Source organism: Astatotilapia calliptera, chromosome 1 (assembly GCF_900246225.1).
Source record: "Astatotilapia calliptera chromosome 1, fAstCal1.2, whole genome shotgun sequence".
NCBI classification, from domain to species: domain Eukaryota; kingdom Metazoa; phylum Chordata; class Actinopteri; order Cichliformes; family Cichlidae; genus Astatotilapia; species Astatotilapia calliptera.
In genome coordinates this window covers 1,569,519-1,589,509 of record NC_039302.1, presented here as the reverse complement: position 1 = coordinate 1,589,509, position 19,991 = coordinate 1,569,519, and the positions used below count along the sequence as shown (strand labels likewise).

General features: G+C 40.7%; 1 protein-coding gene across 2 annotated transcripts in view; it reads right to left on the bottom strand.

Moving 5' to 3' along the window:
• Nucleotides 1-6,016: 6,016 nt before the first annotated feature.
• LOC113033514 (CD82 antigen-like) overlaps nt 6,017-19,991 on the bottom strand; it is a 52,522-nt gene continuing 38,547 nt past the window's right edge. For both annotated transcript variants that reach the window (XM_026187519.1, XM_026187428.1), the window contains 5 exons: nt 14,584-14,658; nt 10,479-10,577; nt 8,365-8,538; nt 8,199-8,282; nt 6,017-7,528 (listed from right to left, as the gene is read on the bottom strand). In XM_026187519.1, coding sequence (XP_026043304.1) covers nt 7,451-7,528; nt 8,199-8,282; nt 8,365-8,538; nt 10,479-10,577; nt 14,584-14,658 — 510 coding nt within the window. In that variant the 3' untranslated portion in view covers nt 6,017-7,450. The remainder of the gene's footprint in view (nt 7,529-8,198; nt 8,283-8,364; nt 8,539-10,478; nt 10,578-14,583; nt 14,659-19,991) is intronic.

Genomic DNA, 19,991 nt, shown 5'->3' with positions numbered 1-19,991 from the left:
GTTTTTCCCCCGCCTGGTGGGGTAGCAGTGTCAGCAAAAACGTGGGCTAAACTCATCTGTGTTTCCGGATCCTGACGGCCCACCAAAGACATGGTAACTGTGACATTTGGTGAAGTGCCAGGCTCAGTTTTTGCAGTAGCGGTCAGATCTCCTTTAACAGCGACAGGAGTGCTGGCAAAGGGGTTGGACCGGGAAAGAGGGGCTGACGCAACACGATTATTCACCTGGACCACTGACCTATGTTCATTTAAGCAGCTGCGTAATGCTGCTTCTAGATCAGTTAATTGTTGTTCAGTGGGTTCCTGTCTGTTCATTCGAACCGCAAATGGTGCGCTCGCAAATGGGTCAGTTAGGCCCTCAGATCCGGTTCCAGAACAATGGGACATGGAAGAGGGGGCTCTACTACTAGCTGAGGGTGTCGCCGACAGAGAGGAGCTTCCTGGGCAAAAATGCTTGGTATCTATGGGAGTTGGAGCTACGGGCGGTTCTTCTCCAATAGTCATTATTCCACCAGAGATATTAAGTACCGGATATATGCCTGCTGAGGGAGGAGTTGAGGCAGAATAGGGAGGTGGCTGAGACCTATTTTTCTTCATGTGTGGTTTTGCAGTTTCCCATAAACACACCCAGTGATTAAATTTAACTTTGCGGCCTGCGTGCTTATCTGCTTCCTTTCTGTGTCTCACCCCGCTCATCACACCTGCACCTGCTGCTGCTGAGTTGGCTTCTTCCTCTTTCTCTTTTGCCTGCATAGCCTTATTCTGCCAAATTATTCCCCAGTTACCACTACTCCCCTCGTCCTTTCCCTTTTCTTTCATTAACCTTTCAGCTGTTTTCCTCAATGACTCTTTCTGCTTTTTTGCTTCTTTAGGCTGGTGTGTGGAGTTGATGACTGTCTCAACACATGTTAATTGTTCTCCCAATGTGCTAAGAATAACACCGGGACCCCAACCATCATCATTAGTTTGTCGATCTAATTCTCCATCCATTTTACTGTCAATGGAGGAGTGTTCTTTTATTGATTTTAAAGGAGAATTTGGGCCAGCTGGGTTTCTGCCTATGTTAGGCACTAACAGCTGGGGCGCTGCTTTAAAGGTGAGTCAGCACTGAAATATCCCTTCAGGTGTTACCAAGCTTCTACCAAACCGGAGTCTGGCGGGTAACCTTGCCTAGAGCTTCCTGATAGGGGTGCTAGTTGGTTGTCACCTTGTTCACACGTCTCATTCACACTTCATACATTACCTGCAGTCACTCATTACCCTCCTTATGTATGTAATAAATGTGTAAAAAAATTCTATGTGTGGTGTATTATTTTAACCAAAAGAGGAACCTAGTTCCTTTAATTGTGTAATCTGTGAACACGGAGAACCAAACTGTCCTGCCCAGTGTTCCACAGCAAGCATTCAGCGTGTATTTATGTGTGTCCAATATCAAACAGAACATCAAAACATTTAAAACACTAAAATCATCGGGGTTTTAAGAAGAGATCCGTTTTCTCCTATTGATCAAAGGGACCCCTCCTTTGGACTCCAACCAGTACTTCTCCTTTTAAGTTTTAGAGGATCTTTTCTAATAAAGTCCTCTGGGCCTTCCTAACCCTTCTGTAGTTTAGAGAATATTACTAAAAAATATTCTCAAGGCCTTTAACCTTTTAATTTGTTTAGAAAGGCGTTACTAATAAACCCTTTCAAGGTCCCAGACCTGCACTGAGGTATTTATCCGACACCGGAGAGCAACCCGTCGGCTGCAACCGTGGTCAGACCTCAGTTCACTCTTATCTTTATTCACTTATTCACTTATTTCTTATTCACTTATCTCTTATTCACTTGTCTGATTCTCAACAAGCCTTAAGTAAGCCAGACAATTTTGGTTATGAATTACTAGGAGTTTGGACACTAAGTATTTTTATAATGTTCAATATAGCAGAAATAAAAGGTCTGCTTACCTTGTTTTTGTGTGCACACAGCTTTTGTCCAAACTCCGTTCACTCAGACCACGGCCGATGTCCTCCCACCCGTTCCAGTTTGGCCTGGAGCGGATCCTGTTCCGTGACGCCAATTGAAGGATATAAAAAAAAACAACAGCAATAGAATAATATTAAACACAAAGTGAACCCGTCTTCCTTCATTAAATAGGTTCTTTTAGATGTTAAGGAGGAATTGACTTAACCAGGCTGGCGGAGAATGAAGACAACCGGACACCTGCAGCAGATGGGGGAATCAGTGAACTTTTATTGAGACAGAGACAACCTCTCAACACAGCTCACATCAGGAGATTCCTCATATTTGCTGTGAGGATGGGTATATATTCTCTAAAACTTACAGGAGGGGGTTGTGAGGAAAGTGCTGCATTAGCAGAAAAACAACTCCATAAAAGGAAATCGGCCTTGGGTGTTCTAGTCTCTTCGCTTGCAGATATCTTTCGCCTGCAGGATGAGGCGATCGCTTCTTATCGCTCTCAAGGCCAAAGTCGTGAGCACACATTTTTATTACACAGTTGCACAGTAACTTTAAAGCTGAACAATATTTAAAGCTGAATAATGTTTGATCAAATTATATTTTCTTCACAACTCTGCCACAGTAGAGGAATCATGTTTTGTCTTATGTCAATCCTTTACCCTTACTGTAGGTTTGCCAAGCTAAGAGAAAGGTCACCACTATTGGGCGAGGGCTCAAGTTCCTCAGAGTATGTTTTTTCCCTGTCCTTGTGATCCTATGGCATTTCTGTACCATTGGTGTTTTCCTCATATGAGTTGTAAGAAGATCTTCAAATGGACCAGCCTATTTGTTCAGTGGTTATACTGACTTCATTGTTTGTAATGTGATCACTGTTGAGATGCCCAGGATCAGATGATATTTGATTTTCCTTTACAGGGTCAGGATTTGCAGGAATATAAAAAAATGGACTTCATTGAAATGTGAAATATGTCAGCTTCAACTGTACCAGTGTAGACGAACGTAGCATAGCCAGCAGATGGGCCTGAATACCTGGGAAAACAGGCTGGCTGGCTGACGGTGAAGAGGAAGTGTAGTCCTAAACAGAAGGCCCCAGTAAACTGTTCATGTCTCTAATCGTTTTCCCCCACTCACCTGCCGAGGAACAAACGCTGGTATTTTCAATTCTGTTTTGAGCCATGTGAAGCTGGAAACACCAGCAACCATAGTGAAATGTCTTCCAGTCGCCAGACACTGAAGGAACCCTGAAACTACTGACTAAAGATACGTGTAAATGATGTCAAATTATCATTTTTGTCAGCATCACACTTGACACCTGGTTACGTCAATTGGAGTTCATTACAATTAATATTTAATCGGTGTGTAACTTTGTGAAAACAATGTCATAGTTTTCTCTTGTCCCCTTCCCAATCGGACCAGGAGGGACATGTTTAGCCACGTGCTCTCCTTAAATTACTGGCTGTCTGAGTGGTGTCCAAAAAATTATGTAGGCTTTATAGATAAAGACTGCATCTGCTCCCAGACCACCAAAAAAAAAACCCACTAACAAACCAAAAATGAAAAACAAATGATTTAAACATAAAAATTCACAAAGAAAAACACCATAATATCCTCAACTGCAGCAAAGAGTACAAAGCTTAAGTGTAAAACTTTTCTCTCTTCTTATCAGTAAATGATTTAATGATTGATCAAAAAATTGATTTACTCTGTGTTACAGAAACCCAGTTTTACAGGTTTACTGACCCAATCAGCACTTGCAAAACGATGGCTCTCTACTGAGACAATTCAAACTGATCAACACAACCACATCGACTGACGGATGACAAATTCTGAAGGATTGAAGGACCCCCTATGAGCAAACACTTTGGCGACAGTAGGAAGGAAAAACGTCCTTTTAACAGGAAGAAACCTCCGGCAGAACCAGGCTCAGGGAGGGGCGGGGCCATCTGCTGTGATTGGTTGGGGTGAGAGAAGGAAGACAGGATAAAGACATGCTGTGGAAGAGAGACAGAGGTTAATAACAGATATGATTCAATGCAGAGAGGTCTGTTAACACATAGTGAGTGAGAAAGGTGACTGGAGAAGAAATACTCAATGTGTCAAGTCTACACCTATTGCAGCATAACTAAGGGAGGATTCAGGGTCACCGGATCCAGCCCTAACTATATGCTTTAGCAAGAAGGGAAGTTTGAAGCCTAATATAAAAGCAGAGTTAGTGTCTTTGACACACCACGGACCCACACAGCGTTCAATTATAGTTACACAGTTCATTTTTACAGCGTGTCAAAACACTAGATGCTTTTCTTCATGGCGGCTCAGCCACACAGCTTCCTGTTCGGTGCTTCGACTGCTCTCGACAGCTTTCCAGCTGTCTCTGCAAACACCCACACCTCCTCTGCAGTCACAGGTAATTCCTATTAACCAAAAGCTCAGGTGTCACATTGCTTGATAGAGTGCTTCATACCTTCCCCGTGTGCTCATACACCCTGTAGAATAGAATTTGGTGTGGATGAAGTGTTTGATAAAGATGGAAAAACAAAAGCAAAACAGTGGAGCTGAAAAGCTAAAAGAGAAAAAGAAAACAGATGAAATCGAAACAGATGGAGCAAACCTTGTCAAATTAACCAACATATGTCCGGGTAGCTGCTGCCGAATCACCATTCTCTTCTGTACTCTCTTCTGCTCATCGAGTTGTGGGGGCACTGGAGCCTATCCCATCTACCACAGGGCGAGAGGTGAGGTACACCCTGGATAGTTCACCAATATGATGCAAGAGTCATTCACACCGATGAGCAATTTAGAATCACCAAATAACCAATTTAGAAACATAACCCCCATTAATGACATGTTTTTATACTGTAGCGGGATGTAGAAGCACCCTGAGGAAACCCATGCAAACATGGACATGCAAAGAGAACTGAAAATAGATAGTGGAGTCAAACTCAGGACCTTATTGCTGTGAGGCAACAGTGAAAACCACTGCAGCAATAACATCAGTATCAGCAATGATTGGTACCAAACCCTGGCAGTTCCAGGAGATTGCTGTTATATAGGTGAGGAGGGTGTACTTAATGCGGCAAGAAACTAGACAGAGGGACAAGGAAGAGATTCAAGTGAAATCAATGTTTCCTTTGACCATGGGCCATTCCTCATGGCTTTTAATTGTAACAGTTTTACCATAATGGTTGTACCAATGAAAACATCCTGACACAAAGTTTGACATCTTGGTTTGTCCAATGAGAAGTGACAACTTAATAGGATTGTTAAGACTGCCAGGAGGATTGTTGGTGCCCCTCTCTCGTCTCTGGAGGAGATCTACAAACAGTGCTGCATACGCAGAGCTATCTCCATCATCAGAGACCCCCACCACCCCTGGCAAGAGGTACAGGAGCATCAGCTGCAGAACCACCAGGATGCTGGAAGCGTTCTTTGCACAAGCCGTGAGACTGATAAACACGGTGCCTTGGTTGTACCTCAGGAGGTAGAGCAGGTCATCAACTGATCAAAATATTAGTTGTTAAATCCCTGGCTGCTCCAGCTAACCCCAAGTTTTTCTCCAGTCCATCCATTGTAGCGTGTATGCTATAGAAAGCACTTAAGGAGAAGAGAAATAAAAGGCTGCTTGAATGAATGGGAGGATGAGGTATGTTATATAAAGCACTTTGAGTTATTAAACTATAGATTATGTTAATTTTACACATTAACTTCATATAATTTAAGACCAAAGAGTCTTGCTGACAGATTTCTTTCATTTACTACTGTATTTTTTTTTTACCATGTAGGAAAAACTGGCCGAGGGCCGTTTTCCTATTCTCCTGATTGCTCCTATTTGCAATCAGGAGACGCCCCCTGCTGGTCATTAGAATGAATGCAGTCTTTTAGACTGCAGGATAAACTTATGTAGGTGCATAAACAGTCTAATCTAAGAACAACAGCCACAACAATGTTGTCAGAGATGAAGTTCTGAGTTAGAGACATTTAGAGAGCATGAAAAAAAATTTACACTACATTTAAAATATATATATTAACAACATCGTGAGCAACAAGGAATCACACTGAAGTACTGTAATCAGTTTATTGGCAAAATGAAATATGAATCCATTTGTGAGTACATACTTATGACACCAACAAGCTATAATTGAAGAAGGCCATGTACTTCTAAACAGATGTATCCTTTTGTGTCTTAGAAACCATTACAAGGTTAATGGGATGGTATTTATGCGACTGTAAACAAAACAAAACAAAAAACAGGCCACTGAGAAAACCACATACTGGCTTGAAATTAAAATTGTACACAAATGAATGCCAAGGATCCGTGCATCATGTCACACAGTTCACAAGTGGTTACAATTAATGTGCTACTCTTCTCAAACGTCTGGATTAAACAAGGTTCCATACTTCAACCTAAAAAGGCTCTATTTGCTTGTTTAAAAATGCCAATAGTAAACTGCAACACTTTTAGAAGACAAGTATCTTTTTAGTACCTTATTATTTCCTTTATTATTTTCAGACTTAAAAGCAATTAGGAGAATGGGAAAGAACATCGTTTAAAAATTGAAGGAGAGACCTGCTGCCATAGAAAATACTGGAAGGAATACTTTGGGGACTCAAATTCTTACAAATAAACACTTAAATTCCAGACAAACTACTATAACTTTACACAATAACTCAAAACACTGGCATATAAAAATAAAACAAAACATCCACCGAGTGGACTTTCCAGAGTCGTCAAAACTTTGCTTTTCTCGACATTTTTACAGTGCTGCAGGCATCTTATCATTAGAAGTAGATACAAACACAGGAATTCCTTTTTCTCTTTTTCTTTTTCAAATGGCCATCATGTGAGATACATGCATATATATTTTTGTGAATGATTTGCTAACAATAGTTTGTGTTTCATTCGAAATTCAGTCTTTTACAGTATATTGTCAAAAGCATTGGAATGATTAACCATAAAGGGTAAAATCTCTGAAATGATTCCATTGGTTGAATTTCTCACAGCTGTTTACCTAAAACGAACATGATGGCCAAACTGGAAAGTTTTAAAATTTTGAAATTTCAATGGCTAATTTTGCTCATTAATGCCTCCAAAGGAAAGGTGAATCCATTTTCACTTCACTATTACAGATGCACAGATGGTTTACTTTCAGATTTTCAAGGGAAACTAAAAGCATGCAGCAGCAAGTTGGCACTGTGGAAACCAGCAACACTGGCAGGGAAAGAAATCCTCCAGTACGACACCTTTCTTTATTAATCTCCTCTAACCCAGTGTCCTCTCAGCATTTTTCAGCTTTGCGCTTTGATCCAAAGTTCAAAACTATAAGTTTTTAAAATAAAACCAGACTGACAAAAAGCCTTAGAGGATAAAATCGAATAAAATCTAAGGAAAAAAATAGAGATATTTCATTATTACCCTTGGATACAATTTCGCCAAATACTTTGCTCCCTATTTGTGTGTTTCTTGAGTTCAGTAATGTAACTTCCTCCGCTGAGCTTCAGTATTTTGGCACTTTGGTATAATCCTCCATGTGGACGTTCCTGCACAGGCAGATGGACAGGATCATCCCCAGCAGCTGTTGACCAGAGAAAGACACTTTGAAATTTCTCATTTTTAAGTTATTTATTCACAAACAACTCAGATTGTTCATCTTGAACAAACTCAATCTACAGTTTCAATACATTGGAATTACCAAGATTTCTCCAGTCTGATATGAGCTTATTCTTAGTAGCAAACATTAAAAAACACAGTAAACTAATAACACAAAGAGTCTTTATTCCACTCACTTTGCATCGAAGAACATAATTGTTGGTGAACTTTGCTTTTTTTTTCTTCTTCAAAACAAATATTTGTGACAAAAAATTGTCAGAAATTTGTGAAAAAGTTCTGCATAGCGTAACGCCACAGAAGTGTATGAAAGTGTGTGAGAGCAAAGAAAACATCAGAGCTTTGTGTCACAACACTGTAAATAGAGGAACTGCTCAGCCTTCACTGAGTGATTACTCGGTGTGTTCAACAATGACATGAAGGTGCAGCTGCTTGTTTTATTAAAATTGTATTTGACTTTAATTAACAACATTTTATGATTAACAAAGAATCCAGACACATCCAAAGGTTTCACAAAAAAAGCCACTTTAGTGATGTTGAACTGTAACAGGTATTATTTTGCATATTGTTTGTTTCTGTAAACTACTTTCATGGAAACCCAGCTAGTTATAGGTGAATGAGAGTTAATGACGTTGTACCTCAAGAAGAGTCACTCCAAGGCAAATGCCTAACACAACCCCAATGTTGGTGAGGAGCCACCTCTCCACGCTGGCGGCACATCCCTGATTAAGACAAGAACCTTATTGACTGGAAATGCATCTAAGAGACAGCAAGTATGTGAGATGAACGGAAAACACCATTTACCACATCGTATACAGGCCAGTCAGGTGTCTTAGCCTCACAGAATCCACTGTCAGAGAAGTTTCCAGAAATAAGTGAGATGTTCTGGCAGGAGCAGGGAAACAGCAGCTGCGAGCTGTTGACGATGACCATGTTACCACTCCAATCTGTACGATCAATCCAGCCACAACACTCCATCTACAGATGGGGAGAGTTAAGCACAGGTTTCATTTGTAACAGCCAATGTTTTACTCTCAAGGACGTTTGACTGGCACGGCTGATGAAGAGGTTGACACATATCATTTTATACTCATTCTGGAACAGCTACTTTTGGCCTGATTTCATGTTTTTCAATTTAACACCAATGTAAACATTTCTGAAGAAAATATCAAAGTATTTTATTTACAAATGTTATTAATCTACTTTCATATTTTGAAATGAAATGAAATTCCTGTTAATGTCAACATGTTGCCGGGGAGGTTCTGACATCACACAAACCTTAGTTCTAGTTACTGTTTCACTTTAAAACACTGGTGTGAACCAGGATTAGACAAGTTAAATGCTCAGTTTGCTCTCATGTAGTGTGAGAATTTTCTGTGATTACAGATGTCTGGAAGCCTTTAAGATCCACACAATGCAGTCAAATGGAGTATTTACAACATGCAGCTATCTTATATTAAACATTATATCGTAAGTGTGTTGAGATAAGGTGACTACACACTAACAGTGCAAAAATTTAAACTCAGGAAATCTGCTGATTAAAATAACTGAGGTTTAGATTACTGAAAATTAAAGGTTGATATTAAGTCATTTTTGCTTATCAAGACTGCAAAGCTATTTTGTCACAAGTGACCGAATCTGTTCATATAAAAATGAAATCTGATTATTTCAGAAGAAACTGGCTGAAAAGAGAAATCTAGAGAGCTATTTTAAGCTACATTACCTTCTTTTGGAAACACATTGATGGAGAAGTGGTAAAAGGCAAAAGTACTGGTCCTTTTATAACCCTTTACTACGTTACCTGAGCACCCTTCCAATGCCCTGCTCTACCTCCTGAGCTCAGTGGAAATTAAGATTGTTATTGCTCAGAGTACAAAATAAATTTTATAATATATTTCAGACAGATTCTTATTAGGATAAAAGATCTGATGTCTCAACAGGACCTGGAAAAACTAGTCCATGCATTCATCTTTAGTAGGCTTGATTACTGTAACAGCATCTTTACAGGTCTACCTAAAAAATCAGTCAGACAACTACAGCTCATTCAGAACTCTGCTGCTCGAGTCCTCACTAAGACCAAAAAAGTGGACCACATCAGTCCAGCTCTGAGGTCCTTACACTGGCTGCCTGTCCGTCAGAGGATAGACTTTAAAGTTCTGATGCTGGTCTATAAAGCTCTGAATGGTTTAGGACCAAAATACATCAATGACCTCCTGACCCAGTATGAACCTTCCAGATCCCTCAGGTCATCTGGATCCGGTCTTTTATCAGTTCCCAGAGTCAGAACCAGACACGGAGAAACTGCATTCAGCTTTTATGCTCCTTATATCTGGAACAAACTCCCAGAAAGCCTCAGATCAGCTGAAACACTCAGTTTATTTAAATCCAGGTTGAAGACTCACCTGTTCTCAGCTGCATTTGAATAAAGCACCAAATCCACACTTTAAGCTTAAATTTCAAAACTTACATTTAACTACTGATCTTATCTATTTCTGATTTTATCTGTTTTGATTGTTTGTTTGTTAATTAGTAATTTTGTTTGTTTGCTTGTTTTAATCAATTTTAAATCATGCTTTTTATTTGTTCTTGTTTCTAATGTCTCTGTAAAGCACTTTGAATCACCTTGTTGTTGAATTGTGCTATACAAATAAATTTGCCTTGCCTAGTCTCTTTAGAAAACGTAAATTCAAGTTAATTTGTCTTCTTTGTCTCATTTAGGTTTTCAATGCATTTTCCAGCATCAGCTGACAAGAACAAGTCTAACTGTATAGTTACAAAGTGTAAAGCATCAAATTCCCCCTGTTAAAAATGGACTTTCCTGTGCTTCTAGTTTCTAGCTAGGACATTTCTGCCATTTTGTACCACTGAAGATATTTTTATTGATGGGTTTGTATTTCAGGTCCATGCTTCCAACTCACGTTAGTCTGGATGAAGTCCCAGGCCTGCTCTGTGATTGAACTGTTTCCAGAGTATTTGTCCAGTACCTTAGTGATGACCTTGGAGATCTGCTCGTTGACCTGAAAGACAGCAGGCTGCCAGAGTTGGTGAAACATGTATTACCATAAACATATAGGCAGCGTAATATGCCCACACTGTATCCATGTTTGAGCCAATGTGTCTCTTTTGTGTCTTCTTTTTGTGAATATATTGTTGGATGGATACCATTCAAATGAACTAAATTAAAACGCCCTCACTACATGCTATGCCAGACGCTAAGTAAAATAAAAAATTTCTCGATGTGGCATGTTTTAAATCTTATTAATTAGAAGGACTATGTGAGTTTTTGTCAATCATAACAACAATATTTACAGCCCATCGTTGTATTTTTACTCAGTTGTATATAGTATTTGTATTCGTATTCTATTTTTATCTTATTGTATATTTATTTTATTTTATTCTACTGTATATAGTATTTTATTCTATTCTGTACAGTTGTGTACTGTATTTATTCTTATTGTATTCTAATTTTTGCCTCATAACTTTTGCACTGTCCACTTCCTGCTGTGACAAAACAAATTTCCCACGTGTGGGACTAATAAAGGTTATCTTATCTTATCTTATCTTATCTTATCTTCATTTATAATATGATGACTAACATATTGTGTAGGTCTTTCTTAGAAATATTGCAGTTCATTTGCAAGAAAGTACAAAAAAGGTTCTTCTGAGAATAATTGGAAAACATAGCTATACTTATTTTACACAAGTTCAAAAAGTTTATGAATGCAAAAAGACAAAAGAAAAAAGAGAAGGACTGTAGGAGCAGTCAGCTTCTTCAGGTCAGCAGATGTTTTATCTCAAAATAAGCCTCTTTTTTTTGTTCAGGCTGAACAGCAGACATTTGCATCCAAACTTTTCACCAGAATTTATATTAGTTTACACTCTTTGCTAACAGAATACAGTTTTGCTCCTGCACCCTACGAGCGTCTGCCAGCACAAATGAACCTGCTGCTAGTTGATCAGAGACATCGAAAAAGGCCAACTGAAGACCGGACAGTCCTGATCCTCAAGGACCCCCAGAAAGGGCCGGTCCCATCCAACTACCAGTCTCAATAACCTGCTTCAGCACCACATGGAAGCTCCTGTCAGGCATCATAGTGGCTAAGATGAACAGGCACATGGCTCAATACATGAGCGGGGCATAGAAAGGAAATGGCAAGAATACCAGAGGCGCGAAACACCAGCAACTGGTAGACCGAGCAGTTACCCAAGACTGCAAAACCAGACTGACCAACCTGTGCACTGCCTGGATTGTGACAAGAAGGCCTATGACTCGATGCCCCACACCTGGATCCTGGAATGACCTATACAAGAGCAGAAGAACCCTAAGAGAATTCATCAGGAACTCAATGGGGATGTGGCGGACAACACTGGAGGCCAACCTCAAGCCCATAGCACAAGTCACCATCAAGTGCGGGATCTACCAAGGAGATGCTCTGTCCCCACTGCTGTTCTGCATAGGCCTCAACCCCCTCAGTGAGATCACTGACAAGACTGACTACGGATACTGACTTCGGAGCAGTTGTCAGCCACCGGCTTCCTGGATGACAAAAAGCTGTATGCCAAGAGAGAGACATGGATTCGCTGATCCACACCACCAGGATATACCGCAACGACATTGCAATGTCATTCGGACTGGAGAAGTGTACTTGGATGATAACAAAGAGAGGGAAGGTAGTCAGAATTGAGGGGATCGAACTACCAGAAGGCAACATAAAGCGCCTTGAGGTGACTGTTGTTGTGATTTGGCGCTACATAAATAAAATTGAATGGAACTGAACATTGCAGACATTGAGGACAGCTACATGTTCCCACAGGCAAATGGGAACCATGAAGCTCCCCCTAGGAAAGCTGCAGTCACCAAGTACCTGCAGAGGACCAGGCAAAAGAACAAGATCCAGGCTATCTACACCTACACCCTGTGGGGTTAGGTTAATTGGTGATTCTTAATTGCCCATAGGTGTGAATGTGAGTGGTTGCCTGTCTCTCTGTGTCAGATTGGTGATCTGTCCAGTTTGAACCCTGTCTGTCACTATATGGCAGCTGGGATAGGCTTCAGTCACCCGATGACTACAAACTCCCAAGATGTGAAGTTAGTTCAAGTCTGATACATAAAGATTATGAGGAAGAATAAATCACCAACCAAAACAACGTCTGTAGAGACTGAACTGCAGAGGTAGCAAAAGTACAAAAATTCTGCACTTAAGTAGAAGTACAGATACCTAAAAAGTACTCCAGTAAATGTTGAAGTACTGAATGAAATGCACTCAAAGTAAAAAAGTAACTCTTTCAAGGATGTTTTTTTTAAACAGCTTATTTGTGTAAAGTTAACTGAACCTGTTATGTTAATGTAATAACAAAATAGCAAGTGGGAATACAAACTTTATTTTAGTCAGAGTTTTTTATTCTAATTGTCCTCAGCTTGAACCAATTAAATAGAAATGAGCAGAGAAAAAGAAGGAAATCTATTAAAATCTAAAATCTATTTTCTGCTGCCTACATTGTAGAGGGTGACTTTGCTTCTAAACAGGAAAATGAGTACAGGGTTAAAGTGGGATACAGCAGGTGGGGGAACCCTAAAACTGATTGTAATGGCTCAGTGTGGGGAAAACAACTCATAACTGACGATCATTTCTAATGTGAGCTCCAGTAAACTCTTGGCTCTGACGGAGGCGGTCGCATCTTTCCCCGTGTCCCTCACCTTATCTTTCCTGCTTGGCTTCTCATGTCCTTCTCTAGTCTCAACTAACTTTAAGAGAGAACCTCAGAGAGCTTCTCCATCTTGTTCTCTAAAACCTAAAGAATTATGGATTTGATTAACTGGTCCCTCAACCCAATTGACACCCTTTTGTCGACGAGAAGCCAGGATTCGAGAGAGCCTGATTGTCCTGGAGGGACATTTCCTGCCGGATAAACGATGGATGGGTGGCAGCATTGGCACAGCGTTTTCCTGGCGGGACTGTCGATTGAGGACATAGAAGATTTATACCTATTTGGAACCATGATAACAGGGTTCTTGCTGATCAGAGCTGGCTCGGCGCTGGCTTATCAAAGATTAAAGAAAGCGATTACAGCTGGTCAAAACCCCACAAGGCTGGCCACTATGATCGAAGCGACGGGAAATACCGCTTATGACCTGCAGTCATGCCAGCATTGTGCAAAAAACAAAAACAAAAAATCCCCCAAAAAATCAAAACTCTCAGCCACTTTCAACTCTAACTATAGTGCATGGTTTTGCCTCCTGTTATGTGACATCCTCTGGGATTTACACGTACAGCACTGCCTTTCATGTGTTGCTGTTTAGGATCAAATCGGTTTGATGTTTGAAGCCTTAAATCTGTCAAATCAAAATTAACGAGCCTGTTCTGAAAATGTAAAGAGTAGGAAATACAGATATTGGTTCAAAAATGTAGGGAGTCAATATAAAGAGAACTACTCAGTTAAAGCAGAGATACGTGAAAATTCAAAGTACAGTAACAAAGTATTTGTATGCCATTATTTAACACTTCACATCAGCTAAGCATTTATTGTTGGACCAATGACTGAAATAACTCATAGCAGGAAGGAGGTTTGGCCTGGACTTGAGCAGCAGACAGTGGCTGAGAAGACCTTCCAGCAGAAGTTCAGATACAGTAAAAGCTGACGTCCTTTTTCTTGTAGTGTTCTGCTTTCATTTGTCTGTGTGAACACAATCTCCTGGCTCTCTGAGCAAAAGTATAAAACGCTTTGACACCCAGTACCCAGCTCGTATTTGGCAAAAGGACTGACTTTGCAGTTGATATAAACTAAAGAAAACCTCAACCCTCATCTCTCAAAATAAACCAAGAAAAAACAAATAGTAAACACTTTAAAAACTATTCTTAACCATGAAGCTTTCACTGTGTTTTACTTCTGGCTGAAATACCTCAAACTAAATAACTAAGTCTGAACACTGCTACTGTAGATTTTTTTCTTTGCATGGTGGGTACATTTATCACAGCATGTGGATGAACTCAAGCTTGCAATATTTGAAATGCCATCACTCACCACATCCTTCTGAAAGTAGATGAGGGCACCAGCTGCAAACTGAGTGATGAGGATGAGCAGGATGACGCTGAAGTACTGAGGAGGATCACAGAGAACAGTGAATACAAAAATTTAGGGGCATGTGAACAGCTGTATAAATAAAACTGAATTGAATTAAATTGAAATTGAACAGTCAGACCCACCTCTATATGTTAGTTAGTGGTACATACACAAGCATATCCCTCTATTATGTTTTACTGTTGTCAAGAGGGAGAGCAGCAAATAAACTCCATATCCAAATGCAGTTTTCCCCAGGCTGCCAGCCGTGCCAGCGCCATCTTACCCTCCGACCATACATACATTACACAAACATCACATGGGGAAGACAGGTCAGAGAGGTATAGCAAAGGAAACGCACGAGGAAAGACGAGGAGAAGAAAGAACTCCCCCCAGACTGAGCTCCAACAGGGAGATCAGTTTGAGAACAGAAAAAGAGAGAAAGTGTCCCTTCACCCGGTTAAGCAAAAGTCAACAATCTTCGATCAACGCGGACGGCCTTAAAGGAGGAACAAAGAGTCCTGACAACAATCCTGTTATCATGGAGATTTTTGTTGTTCCAGTCAGCTTAGACCTTGGCAGGTCTTCAGCTGGCGCCAGTGGGATAGCCGCATGAGTGAAGATGAATGAGTTCAAGTTCAAGTTCAAGGTTCAAGGTTCTTTATTTGTCACATGCATAGTTATACAAGTATAACACACAGTGAAATGTAGCCTGACACGCTCCTCGACATGTGCAAAAATTGGGGGGGGGGGGGGTAGAGGAAGAACATTTTATATATATATATATATATATATACATATATAGTATATACACTGGGTGAATGTGCAGTAGTAGCAGCAAGCAGGTGAATTCTGTACATTAATATGAATAGACATCTGACTATTTTACAGAATATTATACAATGATTGGGTTTAGTGCAAACAACTGCATCCAATTTTTACAATTGGTCTAATGTCCGTCACTGGTCACCAATTCTCTCAATTCTTTTTGTTCTTCTCCAAGATCTTATCTATATTGCGTTCAAAACACAGTCTGAGCACTCACAGTCCTGCCAACCGTCTGTCATGTCGGCCAGCCTTGTGGGATTTTAAACAGCTGTAGCCGCTTCTTGTTCTTCGATAAGCCGGGTCCGAGCCAGCTCCAATCAGCCAGAACTCTGTTATCATGGTTCCGAATTGGTAGATGTCGTTCAATGTCCTCCATCGAGAGCGTCACCAGACACACGACGCAACCGACCATCCAGTATCCGGCAGCAAACGTCTCCGCAGGACACTCGGGCTCTCCCAAGCCCAGGAAGGTGTCAATTCCGTTACGGGACCAGTTGATCAAATCCATAATTCTTTAGGTTTTAGAGAACAAGACTGAGAAACTCTCTGAGGGTCAGAGAATAAGCAAGACTATACAAAAGATGAGAAGCCAAGCAGGAAAGATAAGGGAGAGGGAGAAGGAGAAAAGTGCGATCGCCTCCGCCAAGAGCCAAGAGAGAAAAGAGAGCTCAGAGAGAGCTTTTGTGCTCAGAGCTGTTTGTTTGTTGGTCTGAGGCAGCCATTCTTTAAGTTAAGAGCGCTGTGGCTCACTTTAAAAAAAACAGAATATGAAGATAAAAAGTCTTTTCCTCCTTCCTGTTTTTTTTTTTTTTAAATATATTGTTAAATTTCAGATCCATCCATCTATGCAACCATGTTTTAAATGTTTGATTTTTAATGGCAACAAAAACTAAAATTAAGCATTTGTGATAATTGGCAACGTGTGTTTCACATCATTGGGAAGGAATTCTGGCCCACTCTTTGCAGAATTATTTTAATTCAGCCCTGCTGGGGTTTTCAAACATGAACAGCTTGCTGAAAGTCCTGCCAGTGCATCTCAAGCTGATTCAAGTCCAGATTCTAACTTCAGAGGTGAACCTGCTGGTGTGCTTTGACTCATTATCCTAACCCAAGAGCACTTGAACATCCTGTCATTCTCCTTCAGAATTTTCTGGTAGAGACCAAAACTCATGGTTCCATCGATTATGACAAGTCACCCAGCTCCTGAAGCTGCAAAGCAGAACACCACACTACCACCACCACGTTTGACTCTGGCATAATATTCTTTTTGTGCAACACTGTGTTAGTAACCAGATACCAGATGTAACACCAGTTGTAACAGGACACAAACCTTCAGTCCAGAGAATATTTTCCCCCAAAATGTTGGGATCGAGATGTTTTTTTGACAAATACACTTTTGTGTTCTTTTTGCTCAGCAGCGCTTTTCGCCTTGGAACTCTCACGTGAAAGCATTTTTTGCCCAGTCTCTTTCTTACTGTTGAATCACAAATGATGAATAACTGACCAAATGAGGCCCTATTTATTTCCCCTAATAAATGAAATGACAATTTTGAATTTATTCAGGTTATATTTGTCTTATATATAAGATATATTTAGTTTTATAATCTGAAACATTTAAATATCACAAATAGATGGAAAAAAAAAAAAGAAATCAGGAAGGGGGAAAAACTTTTGACAGTATTGTAAATAAATGATGTACAAAGTCTGCTTATTGACAAAGTCTCCTATCATCAAGAAGAATTGGCTGTGTGAAGCCTCAATCACTACTTTCACAACACTTAGAAGAAACATTGTAGAGATGCTAGAAAAAAAGCCACAAAAATTTACAGTGGACTGCTGAACACTGGATAACAACGGTACTGATAAAAGGGCACAAGTGCTCACTGGAAAACACGGTGGCATGTTTCAAGTATGCAAGACACTAACCCAGGTTTAGCCTTACTCTGGCCTGGGTGTAGCTGCTGAATGATGATATTGGATAGAATGGAAGTTGGTAGATAGTTTGGTAAGCGCACGTGCAGATACCAAAGTCCAGATCTCACTGTTTTGATGTCCTTTCTGTTTGTTTCTCTTCAGCTATCTTCTACCATGTCTCCCTCAGTAATGTATTTGCAGCTATTACTCCACAAGGGTGTGATGCACAATCTCCTCTCAATAGCTAATGCCAAGTTGTGTCTTCTATTTGAACTCTGGGAAACACTGATGTGAACTTCTCTCCAGATGATGGAACATCCCTTCCAGGTGAATTGTCAACATATCGTTTGATGTGTTTCTCTGTGTGAACTCGTACACACTTTTATTGTTGTGGAAATCTTCTGGACTTAAAGTACTGCGATTAGCTGAACTGTTCTTTCCAAAACATGCAGTAGTTGAATAAGCTCTTAAAGTAACACAGCTAATGGTCTTCAGTAGTGGTGCAACGGATCACGGTTGATTCATAATCCGAACCGATCCCACTCCACGGTTCGGTACGCACGTGATCCGAAGATTCAAAAACGAAGGAAAAAAAGTATGTGTATGGTGCGCGTGGTGGGTCTGTCAAGTGGTTGCGCTAGCGGTCCAAGTGGAGGAGCAGAGGAGGTTGCGGCATTTAAGCAGCCCTTTGCTGCCCAGTCCAACTGGGCTAAAGCTGTTACAGAAGCTACTGGGGTGTTAGCTGCAGACGGGAGGCCGTATTCTGTTGTGCAAAACAAGGGGTTTAAACGGTGATGAACGTGCTTGAGCCATGCTATGATATCTCGTTGTGCGTCCACTTCCGTGACAAGATCGTTCCAAGCATGTATGAGCAGGAGAAGTTTAAAGTTATGGCTGAACTGTCCCAGGCATCTTCTGTTGCCCTAACTACAAATGGGTGGACCTCCAGGGCAACGGAAAGCTACGTGACTGTGACCGCTCATTATATCACAGCGGAGTGGTAGATACAAAGCCCTGTATCATGGATTGAGTCTTGAGTTGAATGTTTTTAATAGGCAAAAAATACTTAAACAGCAATCTGAGCTGCTGAAGTTGGACTTCCTCGAACTCTTCAGCCTCCTTGGTCAGCTGCAGGTGAGTGCTTTTATCTCTGGGCCCACCCCCACCTGTGGCAGAGGGATAGGCCGTTTCAGCCGGCTGCTCAGCCTTAACACCTGGCTTTCCTCCGCCTGTGTCTCCCACGGCGTGGGTTTTATTAACAACTTTGATGCCTTCTGGGAGAGGAGGCATCTTTTTGGGGCAGACGGGCTCCACCTCAACGCCTGGGGACGCCGTTTGCTGACATTACCTGCTGATCCGTCTGCCACTGACTGATGTTCCCCTGGTCCCAGCTCCTATATTTGTTCCACTTTTAACAGTAATACACAAAACTCTGGACTAGGACCTTTCTCTCCCACAGTCAACACAATACCCGTCATAATCACAAACAGAGAGCAACAGAATTATCATAAATCCAGTAACTCCAAAAATATTAATAACCTCCGGCCTCTTCAAAAATATCAACATCCATTCAACTCTATTGTCAAAAATCCACCAGTCTCGATCAGTATGGCACTTTTAAATGTCCGCTCTCTGTCGAACAAGTCTTTTATTATTAATGATTTAATTTTAGATAATAAACTTGACTGTTTATTTTTAACTGAAACATGGCTGGGCTCGGATGCACCAGTTGTTCTCACTGAGGCCTCCCCACCAAATTTTAATTTCTCTTTTTCTATTAGAAGTGGTAAGAGAGGTGGTGGGACTGCATCTTTAGCCAACAACACACTCACCACCAAACAAATTTTATTTGATCATTTTACCACTTTTGAATTTCATGCTATTGTTTTCAGCAGCCCTCCAGTTTTATCTGTCACAGTTTACAGACCACCTAAAGACAGCGCTGCTTTTATCAAGGAATTCTCAGAATTTTTAACAAACATACATTCAAACTATAATATGATAATTTTAACCGGTGATTTTAACCTGCACATAGATAATCCTTCTGACCCTGCAACAAAAGAATTCTTAAACATTCTTCACTGTTTGGATTTTATCCAGCACGTCACGCAGCCGACTCACAACAGAGGACACACTCTGGACCTGGTCATCACCCATGGGCTGTCCACCAGCGTGTCCTCTGTTGTTGACTTGGCTGTCTCTGACCACTACTGTGTGTTTTTTAACATCACCGGTTTTATTCAGCGGGAGACCTCGGTGCGAACTGTGAGGAGGCGCTATCTAACCTCTGAAGTGGCTGCAAATTTTACCAGGGTTTTAGACGAATGCCCCCCTGTGATTCTACCTGCACCCTGCGATTTGATTTTTAGTTATTTCAACAGCAAACTGAAGAAAAGCCTTGACTCCGTTGCTCCATTCACCACCAAAAAGATTAACGTAAAACATGCATCACCCTGGAGAAACGAAGAAGTCAAAAAACTCAAAAGAAATTGCAGGGCAGCAGAAAGGAGATGGAGGAAAAATAAAAATACTATCAACCATCAAATATTTTGCGAGCAACTTAAAGTGTACAATAATACATTAAGGAAGTCAAGAAATTCATACTTCGCCAAAATAATCAGTAATAACAA